The sequence below is a fragment of the Petaurus breviceps genome, unplaced genomic scaffold (assembly GCF_028583685.1).
Source record: "Petaurus breviceps papuanus isolate PSGF00001 unplaced genomic scaffold, PetGlider_PUasm1.0 229, whole genome shotgun sequence".
Lineage (NCBI taxonomy): Eukaryota > Metazoa > Chordata > Mammalia > Diprotodontia > Petauridae > Petaurus > Petaurus breviceps.
The window spans coordinates 11,968,914-11,981,200 of record NW_027185903.1 but is presented as its reverse complement, the minus strand read 5'-3'; the positions used below and the strand labels follow the sequence as shown (position 1 = coordinate 11,981,200).

Genomic DNA, 12,287 nt, shown 5'->3' with positions numbered 1-12,287 from the left:
ACAAAATATTCTCCAAAAAGATCAGAGGTTCACAAACTCACAAGAATAAGTTCAAATGGAATAAAATTATAGTGAGGCATACATACAGGATGTGCCTATGGTGAAGGATAACTCACATCTCCTGGAATAGCATTGTTTAAAAGTCTTCATGCAGGGGCAGCCAGGTGGCGCAGTGAGTAAGAGCACCGGCCCCAGCGTGGGGAGACCTGGGATAGGTTCCAGCCTCAGATACTCAGCACCCACACAAAAATAACTGGCTGTGTAACCTTGAGTAAGTTACTTAACCTCGATTGCTTAAAAAAAAAAAAGTCTTCATGCAGTTTCCTTGGGGTTCAGTGTCTCCCTTCAAGACAAGCCACTTTGCTGAGTTCCTAAGATTTGCTACTTTCTTATATGTACATAGCCAGCTTTCTTCTGTGCTACAAGAGGTCACACTGTTTGAATATACCTTCTGCCACAATCTCTTCCTTCACTCCTGTCTCACACAGAAAGGAGGCCTTATTCTTTACCAAGGCAAAACCTTCCATCTGCATTAGTGATCTCATTCTACCCTGTCCCCTCCAACGGATTGCACCCTCTGTCACCCCAACTTTATAGTTCATCTTCAACCTCTTCCCTACTACTCCCTGTCTCTGCTGACCTCCCTTGTCTACCTGATTCCTTCCCTAATGCCTACAAACATGCCCGTGTCTCCCCACTACTGAAAAAAACCTCACTTGATCCCATCATACCCACTGTTGTCCCATATTTCTTCTGCCCTTTGTAGTTAAACTCCTTGAGAAGACTATCTACAATAGATGCCTCTCTAACTCTCTTCTTAATTCCTAATAGTCTGGCTTCTAACTTCATCATTCCACCAAAACTGCCCTCTCCAAAATTACCAAAGATCTTTTAAATGCCAAATCTACAGTCTTTTCTCAGTCTTCATCCTTCATGACTTCTCTGCAGACTTTGACAATGGTGACCACCCTCTTCTCCTTGATAGTCTCTTCTCTCTGGTTTTTTGAGACCCCACTTTCTTTTGGTTCTCCTACCTATCTGGTCCCTCCCCCAATTTCTTTGCTGGATCCATCCCACAAGGTTCTGTCCTGGACCCTCTTCTCTTCTTCCTTTATACTTGATGATGTCATCAGCTCCCATGGATTTAATTATCATCTTTTTGGAAATGATTCTCAAATCTATCTTTTTTATTCAATTTCTCTACTGACTTCCATTTGTGGAACCCCAGCTGTCTTTCAGATATCTCAAACAGAATATCCAGTAGATATCTTAAACTCAACATATCCAAAACTAAACTCATCATCTTTCCTCCAATTCCTTTCCACCTCCAAATATTCCTATTACTATCAACCTCCTCAGTTGTCAATCCCTGGGGCTCACCACCTAAGTGTCATTCTCAACTCTTCAATATCTCTTACTGCCTATATGCAATCTGTTGACAAGGTCTATCAAATTCACCTTTGGAATATCTCTCAAATATGCCCCCTTGTCTCCTTTGATACTGTCACCACTCTGGTGCAGGCCTTCATCACCTCATGCTTAGATTATTATAATAGCATGCTGGTGGGTCCTCTTCCTACTGAAACCCATTCTCCAGATTACCAAATGATTTTCCTAAAGTGCAGGTCCAACTATATCACCCTCTCCCCCAATAAATTCCAGGGCTTTTTATCATATCCATGATCAGATAAAAAATCCTCAGTCTGGCTTTCAAAGACCTTCATAGCCTAGCCCTCCAAGCTTCACCTTTCCAGTCTTCTCACATCTTATTTCCCACCATATACTCTTTGATACAATGACACTGGTGTCCTTGCAATTCCATGAACAAGAACTAGGTTCCAGGCATTTTCTCTGCCTGTTCCCCATACCTGGAATGCTCTCCTTCCTCATCTCTGTCTACTGGCTTCCTGGCTTCGTTCAAGTTCCAACTAAAATCTCATCTTCCACAAGAAGCCTTTCCTTCCCAATCCCTCTTGGGGGGAGATAGCGTCTCTTAATTCTAGTGCTTTCTCTCTGTTAATTATTTCCTATTTTTCCTGCATATTGTATGCAGTTGTTTTCCTGTTGTCTCCCCCATTAGATTATGAACTCCTTTAGGGCGGGGACTGTCTTTTGTCTTGTTTTGTATCCCCAGATCTTAGCACAGTGCCTGGCACTTAATAGACGCTTCATAAATGTTTATTGACTAACTGAAGTTGCTTCTCCTTTCTGGTGTTCTCTCCCTGTAACCATGTCTATACTCATATTTATCTCTACTCCCAAGTGGATGTACTGTATTCTACTGGACCAACATGTGATGACATGACTAACTGGAGAAGGGAGGAAGGTAATGAAGTCTCCCCCTCCCCCACCTGGGTGTCCCCTACAAATTGCTCCTGAACCTAGACTCCTCAACACCAGAATGAATTGCTTCTTTTATATATAGTCCCAAAGGATGATTGATCCTCCCAAGCAAATTAAACTGTATAGTGTCAGTTGCCTTCATCTAATGACCAAGTCCCAAAAATTTTCTCAAGTTCATTAAGAAACAATCATAAATTGTTATGGAGTTGTAAAAAACTCCTTTGTTTTTTCTTAAAAAAAACCTTCAAAAGTACTTCCTTTGTATTTTTTAATGACATCCTAGGCCTTCAGGGACCATATCAACTAAGCTGAGGAACAAAACTCCCTCCCTTATAACAGAGGAAAATGAAGGGGGGAGCTGAATCACTTAAACTGTTTAGTGGCACAATTATTTTTTTTTTAATCATATTCCTTTAAAGATGTTTCAATACTCCAATAGATCTGGGATCTCATCAATGTTACTATTTCTTCCAGTGATGCATATTGGCAACATATACATGTCTACCTATACTTTGTATCTCTTATCTAGCTTTCCTATAAATCTACTATAGGTAGTCCACCCTGTGGACCAGTGGCCTTCTCATCTCCTTGACACTTCATAGTCTGCATTATCCATCCCCTGTGACTGGAAGATATTCTCCTCATATATGATAACTAGGATCCCATCCTTTTTTTTTTAAGCAATTGGGGTTAAGTAACTTGCTCAAGGTTACACAGCCAGGTGTTTCTGGGTGGGTGCTGAATGTCTGAGCCCGGGATTCGATCCCCACATCATCCCGACACTGGAGCCGGTGCTCTTACTCACTGTGCTACCTGGCCCCCCCCCTCCCGATTCCATCCTTTTTTCAAGATTCAATTCAAACACTGCCTTTATCATGAAGTTTTTCCTAATCTTCTTGCCTGCAAGTGTCCTCTCCCCTTAAAATGTATTAAATTTCATTGTATCTATGTGTATTTAATCTAGTTATATTTGTTCTGTACATATTAATGTTTGTGCTCATCCCTCCTATTAAAGTGTAAACTTCTTAAGGTCAGAGATTGTTTCATTCTTTTTATTTCAATCCCCAGTGCCTGGCAAAAAGCAAGTGCTTCATAAATAAGTGATTAATACCAATGGAGCACATCCAAAAATATGTCTTTAGGTTTTCCCTTGCTCTTGTTAGAGGACCAAACCATTCTGCTAAGGGGAAAGTAATGGAAAGGTTATTGTTTTAGTAATATCAGTTTGGCAACTCTGTGCAAAAGAACTCAAAATTAAATTCATGAAGGCAGATCATTTTTGAGCTCCTAAGTTATAAGGAAAAAGAGATGATGCTATGAGCAGCCAAGAAAAAAAAATATATTCATTGAATCATATATAACAAAGTTTCTATAAAAACAAGACATTATAAAAGCTTGAATAGACTACATCCAAAGCTGAGAAACATGACTCGATGCTCAAATTAAGTTTTCAGAAGAACCATATATGCTTTTCAATGACAAAAGATGGACATTTAAAACCAAGGTGACAGCACAATTCTTTGGAGGGGCGGGGGGCGGGGCGGGGAACTCAACCTCAGAGAAACTTTTAAAAGGCTTTCAAAAAAGCAGCAATTTGTCGAAGGATAGGAACAAAGACTTTTCAAAATAACTGCAAACTAGTAAGCAGTCATTGATGGGTTTTCTAAATCACTAATAGTAAGAATGATGAAAATCATCTCTAGTTGCCCAGTAAACTGGCAAAGATGATGAAAGACAAATAAATGTTGGAGGGGCTATGTGAAAGAAGGTAAACTACTGGTGACCTGTTTGTAGCTGGCCAACCATTCTGGAAAACAAATTGAACTTAGATGAGAAAATGAATTAATTCTCTATAACTTTATACCAAAAGATCACACTCTTGAAAATAAAAACCTCCAGGTAGGTTGCTGTGGGCTGAGCCTGACTCAGATCAGTCACCTCATGGTTTAAGTTTGATTCTGTAACAAAATGAGATACACACAAGTTGTTCATCAGATTTACTTAGCAATAACAGAAGAATATTCAGTGAGAATAGAAATTGAGAATCCTTTGGGTTGATTGAGTTGAATGAACCTCTCATCATCATTCACTGACTGCCAAGCATCTTAAGCTTCATACCCAGGTGATGAAGAAATGTTATCAATAATCTAGCTCTTAGTTCCCTGAGTCTCAAGAAATGTCTCAGCACCTTTTAGACTACCACAATCTGGGTGAGGGGAGAAGGGTGAGGTGGAGCAGTGAATAGAGCACCAGTCCTGGAGTCAGGAGAACCTGAATTCAAATCTGGCCTCAGACACTTAACACTTACTAGCCGTGTGACCTTGGGCAAGTCACTTAACCCCAATCGCCCTGCCTTCCCCCCTCCAAAAAGCAAAAAAAAAAAAAAAAAGAATCAAAGTGGGTATTCACCGATTTAAGAAATCTGAAAAAAAAATATTGGATATTGTGTAATATTATTGTAATAAAAAGACTAAATGAATAATTCTGAAAAATATAAAAAGAAGTGAAGTAAGGCAGAATCAGGAGAACAATATACATTATGATTACAATGTAAATTAAAGGAAAATAAAATCAAGCTGAATATAATAACGACCAATCTTGATCTCAGAGAAGAAATAAATAAATATAGCCTCCTGTCTCCCTTTAAATGAACAGGTATGGAATGTTGCCCCTGCTTTCAGATACAACTGGCTTATTTTGCTTAACTGTTTTTTCTTTGTTTCAAAGCAAGTCTCAGGTAGAGGGGGGACTGGCAAGAAGATGGCTGTAACCAGAAATTAATTACTCTAATGTAAAAAAAAAAAGATGTCAGAAGTGTTTTTTTAAAGGATTCTCCCTCTTTAAAAAAAAAAAGTAAATGTGATTGGGTTTCATATAAAATTTAAGATAAGAAGAATATATTAATTACACATTCATGTACACACACAAACACACACATGTGACCTCCTACAAAGTTTCTCTAAAGGTAAACCTTTCAGAGGTCTAATTAAATAATGCTAAAGAAATTCTTTTTTATACAAGTTTTAAAATAATTACAGTTAAGAATTATGGCCATTTTGTTGTAATTTATCAACAACAAAAGAATAGAGTTATGTGTGTGTGTATAAATCCATTTCATATTATTTTAATCCCACTCAATTCACTACCCCCACCTGCTTTTTCTGTTTCTATGCTGAAGATGAGAAAGAAAGAAAGAGAGACAAACCTTCCAACAAATTTGCCTCAAACCCTATAAAAAGGATAGGGATATACATACATTAGGTGGGGGAAAAAACAGTTGGGAACATATTAACTTGTGAAACTTATTCAATCTTTCAATGTGCTTAAATTTCCTCGAAACTATGGATAAAGGAGTTCACATTTTGAGTCACATTCAGAGAAAAGTAATTAAAAATAAAACAACTTTATGAGAAAATTCTCAATGAGGCACTTCTAGGTCCTTCCCCTTCAAGAGGAAAATAGAATGCCAGACTCTTCTTCCTAAGCTCAAATCTGACCTCAGACAGATATTAGCTGTGTGACCCTGAGCAAATCACTTACCCCTCTTTGCTTCAGTTTCCTCATCCATAAAATGAGCTGGAGAAGGGACCACTCCTGTATCTTTGCCAAAAAAACCCCAGATGTGATCATAAAGAGTAGGACATGAATGAACAACTTCAAGATTACCTTGCACCTGCCTTATATGTGTTTCGAATGTATCTGCATATGTAAATTTTGTCTCATTCTTTATGTAAACTCCTTGAGGACAGGCACTATTTTGCTTTTGTCTTTGTATCTTCAGTGTTTGAAAGAAAGACTGGAATATAGGAAGTGATTAATAAAATGCTTCTTTGAAGGACTGACATTGATTTAAATGTGTTTGTATTCATTTAAAAAACTGAAAGGTACCACTTTTCATTATGATAAAATACATAATACTCTGATTTTTTAACACTTTAGACTCCCTGACAAGAAGAGTCTATATTTGATTAAATAAGATAAATTGGAAGCAAATTTACTGCATTGAGAAGGAATAATTATACTTTTTTTCTTTTTTGGTATTCAAGGGCCTTCATCAACCTCCATCTGTCTAAATCAAGCACTTGTGGGTTGTGTTTTCCTGAACAATTTGCATAATGTGTTTTATCAGTGATATGTAAACAGTTTGTTCCCGGTAGAATATAAACTCCTTGGGGGCAGGAAATGGAATGATTCTTTCTTTCCCCTCTAAGATTCATTTCCTTCTACTCTGTATATATTTTGTATATATCTATTTATGTAAATTTGTCTCCCCATTAGGATATAAGCTCCTTGAGATCAGAGACTGGTTTTACCTGTTTTGATTTCCCAGAACCTATCATACTAACTGATATGCAACAAGTGCTTAATAAATGCTTATTTGATTGATTAACTGGTGTGGTCTGTTGTGAAATGAAAATAAAGAGTCCTTGAAGCTTATTTTGGAGAATGAAATATTTATGATATATATCTATGGCTGGGATGATGGGTGGCATAGCAGAGAGAGAAAATGGGCAAGAGAGGCAGGAATATAGCTCTAAGTCTAAAAGGCTGCCCAAATTAAACAGATAACAGAAATTATTTGGAGAGGTCTCAGGCTAAATACCAAGCAAGTCAATGGCACCTATTTGCCCTTTGCACCACAGGGCTTTATGCTGGTAATGGAGATACTAAGGCCTTGGCATCTCAGGATACCAGCCTCACATTCAGTCATGGTCTGCTCTCTCCCATCCACTTCCACACAAATGCTGAGTCCTCCTTCCACACAATTTGCTGCTGATTCTCGGCACACACATTTATTTATCTGAGCTAGAAAACAGAAGGAAGGGGTTAATCACAAACTGGAAGCATTTGTCTCCAAACGGCACAGATTTGGTGATTTACAGATTTGCTACTGGACCAAGCACCAGAGAATTAATGTTCCTTTACTCTACCAAGACTAAATGTGCAGTGGGGCCAATGCCAGTCCTTTTATTGGTTGAAATCCTATGCTGATATTCTTTCCAGTTCCTTACATTCATATTCAAACAGTGATCTAAGGGGGAACCAGAACACTAAATAGACCCATTTCCACCATCAGCTCTAGTCTGACACAGGATCCCATAAAACTGAAATTATAAAGGTCTATAGGGAAATGAGAAAGAAGGCAACACATTTGGGGAAATGGTTTACATTTCCCATAATGGCCCCCTTGAAAGCCAATGGACCAAGTCTTCCTGAGGAGGGTCTTAAGTAGGAGAGAGATTGATCCATATCTCATAAACAGAGCTCAGGGTTTGGAAATACTAACACATCAGCTGCAATGACTTTGGGAGCACAACATAATGGGCAGTCATTATCCCTATAAGGGAAGCAGCTGTGGAATTTTCCAAGCCAGAGTAAAATGCATATGATTGAAGTTCAGTATGTCAACCTCAGGTTAAATTTTGACAGTGATAACATAGAAGATAGTAGAGCTAGAGTGGACCAAAAGATAATTCAAACTTAGAAAGGCCTGGGAAGGGGCCCCCAAATCCTAAGGGAGGTGCTTTGTACTTCTGTTGTAAAAACCTAGAAAATTCAAGGATTTTAAATTGTGTTCATACTAATATCATCCATTACAAGCATTTATTTCCCATATCCAATCAGTTACCAAACCATTGTATACATACGCCCTCTTCTCTCCTCTGATACTACCACCGCTATGGTACAGGCCCTCATTACCTCATGCCTGTACTACCACTTCTGGCTGGCCTCCCTGCATTGTCTCCCCCCTCTCCAATCCATCTTCTATTCAGCTGCTAAATTGATCTTCCAAAAGCAGAATTTTGAGTAGCTCTCTATTGCCTCAGGCTTTTGAAGCACTCTCAAACCTAGCTCCTTCCTACCTTTCCACTATTCTTACTGCTTATACTCCTGCCACACCCACCATCACCATGTCCTCTATGGTCTAGTAACACTGGCCTCCCTGCTTTTCCTCCAACAAGATACTCCATCTCCCAGCTTCAGGCATTTTCACTGACCGTCCCTCGTGTCTGAAATTCTCTCCCTCCTTATTCTCTCCCTCTTGGCTTCCTGGCTTCTTTCAAGTCTCAGCTAGAATCTCACCTTCTAAAAGAAGCCTTCCTTGATCTCTTTATCTCTTTTAACACCAATGTCTTTCTCCCACTGATAATCTATAGCTTATTATGCACTAATAATATGAATGATGCGATCTATGGATATAGAGATGCCCGGCTGGCATGTAATTGTTTGCATGTTCTCTCCCCACAAGACCTTTATCTCCTTGAAATCAAGGGCTGTCTTTTGCTTTTCCGTGCACCCCCATTGCTAAACAGCTTCCAGAACAAAGTAGGCACTTACTAAATACTTGTTTATTGATTTATTAAGTGCCTACTATGTGTCAGGCACAATGCCAAAAAAACCCACAAAAATAGTCCATCATTGCTAGCAATTATTCTTACAATTACATGTGATGCTTGTCTCTTACCATTGCATTTTTCCCACACAGAACACGCACCACATGTTGTCTCAGCTGGAGCAGGTCCAGTGCAGCTCCTGCTATGAGTAAGAGTATAATTCCTCCCCATACACTCAAGTACATGCAGCTTGCAAAGTGTCAAAGCTACGATCCTTTTTGTTCTCCCATCTTGGGCACAAATATCCAAAGAAGGTCTGAAAAAATGAAATGAATTATATAGCATTTCCATATCAACAAACATTTGTTAAATACTACATATGAAGTATATTCCAGGCACTGCACTGAACTCAAGAACTAAAAATACGAAGAATGAACTCTTTCTATCAAGATACAAATACAAACTAAAAAGATAATCTCTACCTTCAAGGAACTTATATTCTAATGAAAGAAGACAACAATTAAAAAGGAATTGGAAAAGGAAAGAGAAAGGAACAAGATTGCTGGGGAGGAGGTAGAAAAGTCTGGACAGTGAGGTGTCCAACAGAGAGCAAAATGAACATGGACTGACCACCTCATGAAATGACAGTCCAAGTCAGGGACTCACCAGTCAGAAGGGAGGGCTGCAAAGCAGAGGCATGCTCCAGAAGAGCACCTGTTCTGCCCCTTAGATGAGAGATTAAGTGGCCACACAGAGTGAGTTGATCAAAGAACTTGTAAGTGTCAGAAGCAGGATTTGAACAAAAGTCTTCCTGATTCAGAAGCTAGCTCTCTATCCCCTATACCATGCTGTTTCTCTTAAAGGTTCATAAACAAAAATTGTGGAATTTCCCTCCATAAAAGTCTCTGAGCCTAGTCTAAACCAAATCTGATGATTCTTAGTAAATTGTTACTTGGGAAATGCTGTACTTGACAACACAAATGGCAGAACAAGTAAACGTCCCTATCAGATAGACCTAAACAACTTTAAAATCTGATATTTTAGGATTCTCACAGGTCTACAGACTATATACACCTTGATAGCCTTGGTATTTCATTAGTTAAATGGATACAATTCACAATCATACAGAATAGGGGGAAATCTTCCGAGAATTCAATTAAGCAAATAAGTTAACTTGGAAATCAAAGGTCATGTGAAAATATGCCATTCACATTAAAACATTTCTAAGGTTTTACCTCACATCCCTCGGATTGATGAAGTTGACAAAAATGGAAAATGACAAACATTGGAGACGTTATGGGAAAATGGGTACTTTAACGTACTGGTTTTGTTGGAGCTGTGAATTGATCCAGGCGTTCTGAAAGACAATTTGGAACTATGCCCTCCAAAGTTATTAAGTTGACCTAGCAATACTACTACTAGGTCTGTACGCACAAAAAGGATTTTAAAAGGGATCGGGGGGTGGGCAGGATGCATCCATACAAAATTATTTGTAATAGTTCTTTTTTGTGTTGGTAAAGAATTGAAAACTAAAGCTGTTCACATCAACAGGGGAATAACTGAACAAGTTATGGTAAAAGACTATAATAGAATACTAGTATGCTGTAAGAAATGATAAAGGGAACAGTTTCAGAGAAACCTAGGAAGACTTGTATGATCTGATGCAGAGAGAAGTAAGCAAAACAAAGAGAATAATTTACACAATAGCAACAATATTATAAAAACAAAGAAAGACGTAAGAAATATGATTAAAGCAATGACTAACCACAATTCCAGAGGACTTGAGGTAAAACATGCTATACATTTCCAGATAGGGAAGTGATAGACTCACTGCACAGATTAAGACTATATATATGTGCGTATATATATATATATACATATATGTATGTATGTATTTAATCACACCCAAATACATATATACATTTATTTACATCCATATATACATATATGTATATATCTATACCTATATCTATAACTATTTGTACATGGCCAATGCCAGAATTTGTTTTGCTTGACTATTCATATTTATTTTTCTTCCTTTTTCAATGGAGGAGAGAGGGGATGCAGGAGGGAGGAAAAGTAGATTTTGGTTAATTGGGAAAAATTTTTTAATTAAAAAAAAGAGAGAGAACCAGCATGAAAGTTTTCTTTCCACTGTTAGCTACTCTCACTCTGAGGTTAGCTTGCATGAAAATTGTGACATGAAGAAACAAAAGAAGTAAATTAATAGTTATTGGTTTTTGTGCCCCTTCAAATGACTCAGCCACAAAGAGAAGGCAATGGTTTCTAAACCAAAGGTTTTCTAAGTACAGATGCTGCTCACTTATACAGAGGTGACTTATCCAAATACCTCAACTAACCAGAATATAGCTGAGAATCAAGAAGGAAGTAAAAAAGACCTCTGAGATGACCATCAAAATAGGACACAAGGGCCATGGACTTGAGGATGCCTTCAGGCTTTCACTCTGAACATATTTATTCATACTTTTTACACAGTGGGGGTTTTTTAAGGGTGATTAATTAAGTTCCCTGTACACAGAGATTAGAAGCAAAATGAGGGGAGGGAGGAACTCTGAGGTTACAGAAGCAGCTCCCAGAGGCAGGCACCTGCGCAACAAATAATAACAAAAAATAACATGGTGTGACAGCAAACAGCTACCTGTGACAGAGCAGGCTGGGGCCTTTAATGTAAGAGAAAACAGTAGTGGGTGTCTCCCTAGATACCCTGTGAATAACACTCTATTACAGTATAGCATAGTAATAGATAGCAATAAGGATGGCCATAAGTAAATATGAAAAGGTCAAAATAAAGGAGTCACCACTAAGAAATCAAGGAAATATGCAACATTGTTTAGAAGTATTTGCATTCAAAACAACAATTATAAAATAGTTCAGATACTGAAAAGGTGGCCTGGAAAATTCATTTATGTGAAGCATCTTATTCCCTGACAAAGCTGGGTAAATAAGGTATTTCAGACAGGGCTATAGAAATACTCAGTTTATTCTTGAAACTGCAATTTCTAAAGCACTTTTCACACCCAAGGATATGGGGAAGAGACTAAATTCATGGTGTGTATGTGTTTTAATTTAGCTCAAATACTTTCTTTTTCACCTGGAAGGAAAATTCACTTGGAGCTCTTTGAATGATGGAAACAAGTCTTAGTATCTAACCTTTAATCTGTTTATTAAACATATTAAATAGAACTATTCAGTTCTGCTGAAAAGCCTGGGATTTTGCAAAGCTACTTTGTTATCAGCATCTGAGTGTCATGTTGAAATTATATGAAAACTCACATCAGGTCTATAAATAAAAGACTGCAGATAATCTAAATGAATTGTGAAGGGGGAGAGGCAGTAAGGAGCAAAAATCAATCAAAGCAAACCATGATTAATTCTGAATAAAGCTAGAATTGATATACTTTTTGTGATACATTAAAGATTGCCATACTACTTAATTATATTAAACTATATTCTCCTCAGTGTAGAATAAACAATGTGGCATTTTGGACCAAAAGTTTGGACCAAAGTTCAAATCTTGCCTCTGAAACATACTGGCTATGTGACCCCTGATATAAGATGATATAACAATCTAATAATAATAGATATTGA

At 37.9% G+C, this 12,287-nt stretch overlaps 1 protein-coding gene across 1 annotated transcript in view; it reads right to left on the bottom strand.

Moving 5' to 3' along the window:
• Positions 1–6,777: 6,777 nt before the first annotated feature.
• The window catches only part of C7 (complement C7), a 289,650-nt gene continuing 284,140 nt past the window's right edge, over positions 6,778–12,287 (bottom strand). Inside the window, exons 18-19 of the mRNA XM_069096218.1 lie at positions 8,810–8,994; positions 6,778–7,149 (exon numbers count right to left, since the gene is read on the bottom strand). Of these exons, the coding sequence (XP_068952319.1) occupies positions 6,965–7,149; positions 8,810–8,994 (370 nt within the window). The 3' untranslated portion in view covers positions 6,778–6,964. The remainder of the gene's footprint in view (positions 7,150–8,809; positions 8,995–12,287) is intronic.